Source organism: Hydra vulgaris, chromosome 07, assembly GCF_038396675.1.
Source record: "Hydra vulgaris chromosome 07, alternate assembly HydraT2T_AEP".
In the NCBI taxonomy this organism is placed as follows: domain Eukaryota; kingdom Metazoa; phylum Cnidaria; class Hydrozoa; order Anthoathecata; family Hydridae; genus Hydra; species Hydra vulgaris.
The window spans coordinates 21,763,507-21,773,878 of record NC_088926.1 but is presented as its reverse complement, the minus strand read 5'-3'; the positions used below and the strand labels follow the sequence as shown (position 1 = coordinate 21,773,878).

At 28.8% G+C, this 10,372-nt stretch overlaps 1 protein-coding gene across 2 annotated transcripts in view; it reads right to left on the bottom strand.

The window, feature by feature from the left end:
* Positions 1 to 238: 238 nt before the first annotated feature.
* The window catches only part of LOC136082344 (uncharacterized), a 158,260-nt gene continuing 148,126 nt past the window's right edge, over positions 239 to 10,372 (bottom strand). For both annotated transcript variants that reach the window (XM_065801349.1, XM_065801348.1), the window contains exons 14-15: positions 924 to 1,082; positions 239 to 562 (exon numbers count right to left, since the gene is read on the bottom strand). In XM_065801349.1, the coding sequence (XP_065657421.1) occupies positions 352 to 562; positions 924 to 1,082 (370 nt within the window). In that variant the 3' untranslated portion in view covers positions 239 to 351. The remainder of the gene's footprint in view (positions 563 to 923; positions 1,083 to 10,372) is intronic.

Below are 10,372 nucleotides of genomic sequence, written 5' to 3'. Positions count from 1 at the left end.
TTTTATTTCCCTCCCAACGCTTCCCTTTCTACTATGGATACTTGAGTTATGTCTTTGGAAAACTTAACACGCCCTTGAAAATATATCTGTTGAACGCTTTGTGAAAAAGTCTGTTCATCATCAAATGGGATTAATTTTTCTTTCATTATAAATTAAAAAAAACAAACAAACTATTAGTGACCATTAAAAGTTTTCGTTTAGATGAAAAAAGGTGCTTTTATTAAAAAAAAAAAAAGCATAAAGATATTATTTTCTATTCATTAAAAGTTTGGATTAACTTGAGACTACAATAACAGCAGTCAAACATTTATAACAGACTTTAGACGCTTTTGCGTGCATAGAAGTAATGACTCACACGACCAACAAGTTTTTCTTTTCATCTACTATTTTCTTGTTTAAAGACTTTGAAATAAAAAAGAACGCAAAAATAGCGTTTAACAAGCAAAAAGCAGTAAAGAGAAAAAATGCAAAATATTGGTCGAATGGAAAAGACAAATGTTTAGACTTTATATTTGACAACGACCAAGAGTAAGCGCTTCCGAATAGAGCAGGACCAATAGACCTACAATATAAAAAATAAAATGAACAGGAATACTTAAAATAAAAATAATTAAAACATTAAGCATTTATTAGACAGACCATGCAAGTTATTAAACAATATTTATCAAACATTTAAATAACACCTAAATATCACATTAGCATCATAATAACGTTGTCAATGTATAAACAAACATTTAACTAAAATATACAACTTGTATATTAAAATATATTTGCATTGTATATTAAAATATACTTTTACAACTAAAATATACAAATTGTGTATATATAGACGCTTTGTATTACTGAGTATTTGAAATGTAAAATATATACAAAGAATTTGCAAAAAAGAGAAGATTATTCAATTACACAATTTAAAAACTAACCTTCCAATAGAAGATATACTCCCTCCCAAACCAATGATAGCTCCTTGATATTCTGGTAGTGCAGAGTTTACAACAAACATATTAACGGTAAGAAAACAACCACTAACAAAGATATGAATAGCTACGATACATGTCACAAGAGAAAACCATCGAAGACCGCTAAAAAATAATGCGAAAAAAAAAAAAAAAACTGGAAATAATAATAAGTATTATTCCTTTGAATATGAAATAACTATTACTTATCATTTAGTATATTTGTTATATGTTTCGTATTTCATGGCCGATTGCTGAAAAGTATGAAACGTTTGGTGTCGCCACCATTTTTTTTTTTTGCGAAGGATAGTAAATAAATTCAAAAAATTAAAAATAACTTTTTTCAACTTTTACAGTTTGATCTGCTGGAAGTACAACATTAACTTTAAGATTAACCATTGTAGACTTTAAAGGTTGCAAAATGAAACCATTTAAACAGGCAAAATATTATTTTGTGCTAAGCTTAATGTGGTAAATTTTTATTTCTATTACTAATAATGCACAATCTTCTGTCATCTACAATAATGCACAATCTTCTGTCATCTTTAAAATTTGTAACTTTTTTTTTTTTTCAGTTTATGAAAAAAGGATTTTTTCATATACTGTCGTTTTAACTTGAATACTAAGGGATAGGAATATCTAATACATATATATATATATATATATATATATATATATATATATATATATATATATATATATATATATATATATATATATATATATATATATATATATATATATATATATATATATATATATATATATATATATATATATATATATATATATATATATATATATATATATATATATATATATATATATATATATATATATATATATATATATTAGGGCTGTCCAAAAAAAATTTTTTTTTCAGATTTGATTGCATAGTTGTTTATTTTGTGCCATTTGACATAGTAATTAACTGTGCAAAAAATCTTTCCAATCAGATAATGTTTAGGGGGTGCTCAATGACCATAAAGTTTTACGAAAAATGTGAAAAACATGGAAAAAGTAACAAAGTTCCACAAATTTCTAAAACCCGGTTAATTAGAATTTTTCAGATTTGATCAGTTTTAATTATCTCTAAATATTAAATTCTGAATACAAATTACAATCCACATCCACTTTAGACTGGTTTATTAGCAGAGAAATTAATGAAATAAAATACTGCATTACGACTAAAGTTCTGCGGTTTTTGTTATATCAGAATTTTTCCAAAATAAAACACAAGGATTTTTGACTCTTTGTCATTGATTAAAATACGAATTATAAACAAAAAAACATATGAGCAATTAACATTTAATTATCGTAATGTTATAGTTCGTGCAATGTTAATGCTAGCGAGGACTATAACTCTTCAGAGTACACTTTCTGGCATCTGGCACTCGCTTTCTGTGATCCTCAACCACCTGAATTAACCTCTGCATTTCAGATTCATTCCTTGTAATCGATTCATTAAACATCGACATTAAAGCCACAGATCGTTCGGCAGCATCATTTACTACTTTCAATGAATATACTAAATTTTTTCCTTCTTGGTATTCTGGGGAATCATTCCAGGTAGCTGGATCGTTGTTGAACAGAAAATCAATATCAACCTTCATTGACCGCAACGCACTTGCTGAAACTGATGTCACCAGCATGTCCAGAGATTTCTTCTCTAGACTTTCAATGTTGTTTAATTTGATCAACCTTTCAGACCAGTTCTCACCGTGAAATTTCATGTTGGAAATCATTTTTCGCTTCTCTTCCGTTTGAAGTTTGTTTGAAAACAAAGCTAGTGGGACCAATTCTGGTGAAAGGTACCACAAATGGTTTTGAAAGTTCTTGACTGCTGCTTCGGAAATCGTTTTATTCACAACTACAAACTGCTTAAGTTGCTGAAACAGAAACAAGTCATTAACTGGAGCATCGCTGGCATTTGTGCATGATATCCAAGATTTTACATAAACCAGACTAGCAAATAAGCAAAACTCACAGAGATTTTTTTCCTCTTTTGTGGTCAACTTGAACTCTTCACGAAATAAATAAATCTTAAAACAATAAATAACCTTGGCCATCCAGCGAGCCATGTGATAAGCACCAGGGATCTTGAAATGATAATTTTTCTCTTCTTGATCAGGCAGTTTTCCAAGTATTAACAGACAGAGATCCATGATTTCTTTGTAGTCATCCCTTGGCATTTTAACATGCAGGTTTTCTTTGAGGAATGCAATCACTTCATTTTGTAGTTCTTGCACCAGGGGTATTTTCATTCGAATGTCATCCAGAGGTTTAAAATTTCCTTGATTAACTTTGGGCCAATATTGCTGAAATCTCTGGAAAAGAGGTATGTTGGGACCAGATGATGGTCCAAATTGTGATCCAAACACTCCTGCTACTATGATCTCATGAACATGGTGTCTGCAAGCGAAATATAACAAATTTCTACCTATATGTTTCTCTAGAACTACACATGCACCATTTTTGGAGCCAGTGTTAGAGGCTGTAGTATCAAAACTCATTCCAATAACATCACCAATTATGTTCCAGAAATTAAGCAGATGAATAACTGCTTTTGCTTGGGCTTCTCTAGTTCCAGCTGATAGTTTTGCTATTCCAAGTATTTTGTCAACATTGTGACCTGTCACACCTACAGATAGCCGGTCAACATTTGCTTTAGGGGCTGCAGAATTTGTAAGATCTATCATCAGTTTGCCATCCCAGTGGACGATTAATGGTGGTTTGTCCAAATCGCAGAATTCAGTTCGAACAGTGGCTTCAATATTTGATCGATGATAGGTTCGTTTTCTACGGACTGTAGAACGTGACAATGATCCATCATCGAGGTTCTGTCCACCAGCCCTTGCAATTGCTGCTGCTAGTATAGTAAATTTTGTGTCAGATAGATTAATTCTGTCTAATGTTGATGAAACATCAGGCGAGTCAAGAATTGTATCTAAGATACATTGTCGTTTTGGAGTACTTGCTAAACTTGATTCAGCTGACCCTGAAGAACTTGCTTTACTGACTTGTTGTCTGTAATAAACAGGGATTTCTATCTCAAAATCTCTATCAACCATTTTGTCATTATCAACAGCATCGTTATCGTTGTCATCACTATAACTTTCGTCATGTAAAGGTTCAATAACAGGAACTATTGCACTCGCACCAGATTGCCTTTGCTCTTCTTTTAGCTTTCGTTCTCTCTCTGCTTGTTTCCTTGCTTCATTTCTTTCTTCTAATTTTGAAAGTTCTTTGTCCTCTCCAAACATCACCATTTTTCTCTGACATCTCTGATCCAATAAAAATTCTTTATCTTCTTCAATTCTGATCATGGTTTCAGCATCCTTGTGGGCAATGTCAAAAAGTAGGCCAATGGTGTCTGTAAATGATTTCTCTCTCGATTTCTGAGAATCTGACAATCTGGATTTATTTTTTATTAATTTAAATTCCTGGACTAAAGTTTTCAACTTTAAGACTACATTCGGATGAAATGCTGTCGGAATACGGGCTTTATTCCAAATAATAATCAGTTCATCAACAGTTGTTTTAAGACTTTCAGGCACTGACTTTTTGGTTGAATTAAGATGATAAAAAAATGTTTTTAAAACATCAGATGTTAAGGGAAGAACTTTATCTGGAAGATTTGGCTCTGGTTGTCCAATTAAAAAGATTTTGGTTTGAAGTCGTGCAGAGATAGCAACACGAGATGATGCTGCCATTTCAATGATAACTGAAATATTATGAGAAAATCAAAACTCAATACCATATTATACAAACTTATCATTCAGTTGTTGGTTTATGCAGCTGCAGCAATATATTATAATAATTATTACTAAAGAAATTAAATAAATATTTTCAAATTAGAAATTATTATTATCTGCACTTAATAACAAACAATACACTACCAGACTACCATGCTAGTTTTCTGTAATAGGTTACTAAGGTTAGGTACTATCAAAATATTAATACATTTGTTGTCAAACTGAAATTCTAAATAAAAATAATATTTATACTTGTAAACCTTTTTATTCTGTTTGAACAAATTCTAAATTGAGTTAAATAATAGTATTAAATTATGAATACAAATTTTAACAAAATGATATAAACACAGTTGTTTTAAACACTAGCAGACATTTTTTAGTCTGGTGCCCTGATGACAGTTAATCTGCTGCACTTTAATTAATCTATATAGCACGCAATCAGACAATATTTCAGTGGAAAAAATCTAACTAACCAGGTTCAGGAAATTTTTGGAACTTTGGAACTTTTTACACATTTTTGACGTTTTTCGTAAAACTTTATGGTCATTGAGCACCCCCTAAACATTATCTGATTGGAAAGATTTTTTCCACAGTCAATTACTATGTCAAATGGCACAAAATAAACAACTATGCATTCAAATCCGAGAAAAATTTTTTTTTCCTGTGTTCACATGAACAGCCCTAATATATATATATATATATATATATATATATATATATATATATATATATATATATATATATATATATATATATATATATATATATATTTATATATATATATATATATATATATATATATATATATATATATATATATATATATATATATATATATATATATATATTTTAAAGATACTACACGATATTTTTAAATCTTGACATGTTTTGTAGTTAACATATTACATTTTAAAAAGATAAAATTACAAGTTAAAACTCTGGATATAAATATAAAACCAAAATTTGAAGACATTACAGAGAAATAATAACAGTCAAATAGAATTGTTACAAACCAATACAAATTATAATACAAGTTATGATACCGTAAATAGCAAATAAAAAAAAAATAAAATTATAAATAAAAAAACAAACAAACAAACTAAATTGACAAATTTATATTAAAATGAACAGTTTGTCTATTTAAAGATGGGTGCCCATTTAATATGGAGTGCTTCTTTAATTTTCAATTTGTTTGGTATGAGCAGTATCCAAAATTTTCAAACAATTACTTAGATTTTTGCAATTAACAGATGAAATTAAATGCTTATAAACATTAGATTGTCACTTGTAAGATGCTCATGAATCCTTGTTGTTAAGTGTCTGGAGGTTTCTCCAATATTATTGTTTACAAATTTTCTTGTGCTCGATGTAATGCCAGTTATATTGGAGAAAACGTTTTATACCAAAAATTACATTTAGAAATCGATCGCTTTGAAAATCTTTTTTTAATTACGAGATCCGGTTTTTATTGTTGTCAAAATTAAATTTTATTTGAAATAAATTGAATTTTTCGATGATAATATCTTTTTTTAATTAACATTTTAAAAATTCTTTTAAAAGATTTTAGATGTACATACATCAACTGACATATAAGTATTGTCACAATTAAATGCACATGTAATTAGGGCCGCCATTAGGAAGTGGTAAATAGGTCATAAGTGCCCCGGGCGCCTAGATAATTGGAGCGCCAAAAGACGAAAGATAAAATAAAAACAATAAAAATTGTTTTTATTGATGATGTATAAAAAAAATTTACTTTTATTCATATTACCAAAGAATTATACTTAAAATAGTTTATATCTTTACTTTGGCTATTTACGTGGGACCAACCATAAAAAAAAAAAAAGTTGACTTGTTTTTCATACAAACAATATTGAAGAAGATACTACGTCTTGTCCAAACATAACATTTTATTCATAAATCTTATTAATACTTTTATGATTGTTCTGAAAAAACACTTTTTAACGATTTTAAATAGCAAAATTAAAAAAAAAATTAAATTAATTAATTTTATTTGCTAAGGTTTAACAACTCCCTAAGGAGTGTTAAAATCTAAACGCAAAAAAAAAAAAAAAAAAAAATTAAATAAAAAAAAAATATTAAAAGCTGTGTCTTCACCTAGGAGGTGAAGGAGAGAATTATCATAGATTAGATTACAAAACAATGCGCAAATTCTAATATCAAAGTCTCAACGTGGATTTGTACATAAAAGAGATCGCAAGCAAACCTGATTAAATCATTTTGACTAACATTTTAATGGAAGCAGTTTACTGTGGACACCTATTTGATATACAGTACAGTCTCTCTAATTCGAATTTTATGGGGGAAAATAAAAATTCGAATTACAGAGATATTCGAATTATAGAAAGTTGACTTTTTTTCAAATATTCTTTTCAAAGTAACGAATAGAAATCAAACAAATAGTAATTCCTAGGCCTAAAAGCAATATATATTACGTGTTTTAAACCTTTAAGTTTGAAAAAAATGTCAGTAACTGTAGATTATGCGCTAGTAAACTTATGTCAAAGACACGATTTATATTTTTAAGAGCTTTTGTCAAATTATCTCAAAATTAGTTTGCTTTTTTTTAAATTAGTCTAACCTTCCTTGCGAAGCTTGAAGATTTTTGAAGTATAACTCTATCACAAAATATAAAGCTTTTTATTTTACCAGCAAGCCACTAATCGGTAAATTATCTCATTTGAACCATTCAAGTACAGCTTTGTTTACTAGGTAATACGAATAAACGTTCACCCGTTTAGTCGAATTTCCTTGACAAAAAGCGTCAAATATTTTATATTTATTCTTTTTCCAGGTTAAAAGAGTATTTGATAGAATATTAAAAATTTTCGAAACCTCTTTATTTGTTTTTCCTTTCTTCAGTTCCATTAGAGTTTTTTATTTCCGCTTTAAATTGTTTTCTTTATGTCTCTTTGATGCGATGATTTTTTTTAAAAGTAGAAGGTAATTTATATTTATCGTTTTTCAAAAACTCGCAACATTCGAAATTTAAAAAAAGATTTTGACGGTTTAACGAGCTTTTTGCACGTCAGATTTTAAAAAAGTTCGATTTACAAAGAGAATCTTACTGATGGGTCTAAAAAATCCATTTGAATTGTGGAGGTTTTCGAATTATAGAGATTCGAATTATAGAAAGTTAAATGTACAAGTTTCTTAAGCGTGTTTCACGGTGACTTTGCATTAAATCGAATTATGGAGGTTTTTAAATTAAGGAGATTCGAACTAGAGAGAGATAGTAGTTAAATAATAATAGTAACTAATAATGACTTTTCCAAAATATTCAACAGAGTGTTACACAACGACTTCTTTACAAAACTCTGACATTTGAGGGCAGCTATTAAACTGGATCTCTAGTTGGCTTAGTTGACTAATGAACAACAATTAGTAATAATTAGAGAATAAACGCCCAAGTGGAAAATGGTGACAAATGGCATTCTTCAAGGATCAGTTCTTGCACCACTGCTATTTGTGTTCTTGATCTAAGACTTACCAGACTGCATTTATAAAGATACCAAACTATGCGCCAATGATGGCAAGATCAAATGAGTTATCGATATCAATGAATTTTCCTCTGATTATGAATAATTGCAAGCAGACACCGACAGCACTGTAAATTGGTCCCACAACTGCTTTGTTAATTTTAACGTCAAAAAGTGCATAGTAATGGATATGTAGTTGGATATCGCAAAAACTAATTAATAATACCGTGGTTTACATTAACGGTAACGGACGCAACCTAGTTTCAACATGCATTGAGCATGACCTAAGAGTACTAATGTCTAACAACCTCAAAGTGCAAGTAGAAGCAGCAGCTTGGGTTGGCAATCGAATGCTTGATTGTCCTAATAAGCAATAACTATAAAACTACTACTACATTGGAATCAGTACCATTATAAATAGTATTATGAAGGCATCTAAAACAAAGATATATAATTAATAATAATAGTTTCTTAATTTGGTTTCGATTGATAAAGGGGTATTTAGTTAAAATCAATTTTTTTTAACTTATCAAATTATCATAAAAAATAAATTTTTTTAAATTTTTTTTAAAAAACGTAATTTTTTATACCATAAAATCAAAAATAAAAATTTTTTCTCAAAATAAATATTAGTTTTGATATTTTTATATAATTTTGCTTCATTTGAGTACCAGGTTTACATATTTTTGAAAAACTTTTTTTTGAAAATATTAGGGACACATTAAATATTCGAGGGTCTTGAGAGACCCCTTAAAGTGTTTTTTGTTCAAAAAAATATTAAACCTAGTGTTTTTGTATTAGATAGAACACATTTAGGGGTTGGGAGCAGATTATTTTCAAAAATGTTGTTTTTAGGGACACCCTTCTATATATATTTGTATCACGGCTATCTAAAACACAGGCCTATTAATCGTGCAAACCGTAAAAATAACTGGAGGCCGATTAACTCACAAATATTTGCCGAAGGTTAAATATAGTTGCTTAAAATTGGAAGAAAAAAAAAAATTTATTAAGACTTATTATGCCTTTAAAGTGTTGTGTTGCGAATTGCTCTACTAATTATTTAACAGATAAAAAAAAGTGTGCTGTTTACAGATTACCAAAAGATCCAGAAGATCGTAGAAAGTGGCTATCTGCTATTCCAAGAAGTAACATTCATGATAGCAATTACACTGTTGTATGTTCTGAACATTGGTCTATAAATTTCAAAAAAATAAATGTTTATGGTAAGGAAAGACTCTCTTCTCCACCTTCTATTTTTAATTGTGTTAAGTCAAGCCTTGTACCAACTGCACCTCCAAAGTCAAGAATTACAACTTCATCAACTTCTGGTGCAAGAAGTGTACAAGCTGATCAACTTGAAACTTTTAAAGCGATGGACTCTTTGAATTTCAATGATGCGATTATTCATTACCAAAAAAAAATCCCAAAAGATTTAATAAAGTGTATAGTTGTCTACAAATGTGATGAAAAAATTTGTTTTCAATCAACTGAATTTTACTGTGGTTTACCAAAGTAAGATAAGCTTTCTTTAAATTATTATAAATTTATAAAAAAAAATTTAAATAATTGTTACTGATTTTCTTATTTGATTTTTTATAGGTTCATACTAAATCTTTCTTCTAAATTAAAATATGAGACGTATCATTGTGGATGCTTATGCTATGTAACAAGTTTGTCAAAAAATCATGTAACTATTTTAGACAAATGGTCGAAATTGGCTGAAGCTATAAGATATTTGACTAATATTGAGTTATCGATAAAAAAACAAGTTATTGTAGAAAGTTTATCTTCTATGAAAGTCTTAAGTATTGGAGATACTGTATACTTCAAACACTATTGTTCGAGCTTTTGAATATTTTTCTGTTTCAAGAGCACTTTATAAGCGAATTCGAAATGATTATCAGCTTCCCAGTGTTTCTACTGCACAAAAATTGACATCAAAAGCTTCAAAATTAAACAATGATGAATTTATTTTGTATGTTTTTTGCAAACTTACTAACCGACAGTGCATTTTAATAGTTGATGAAGTATATGTTAAAGCTTCATTAACTTATCATGGTGTAGAAATTTTTGGGAAATCTGTTAATCAACCAGACAAATAAGCAAAAACAATATTAGCTGTTATGATTAAATGTCTTTTTGTTGAACCCACTTTTAT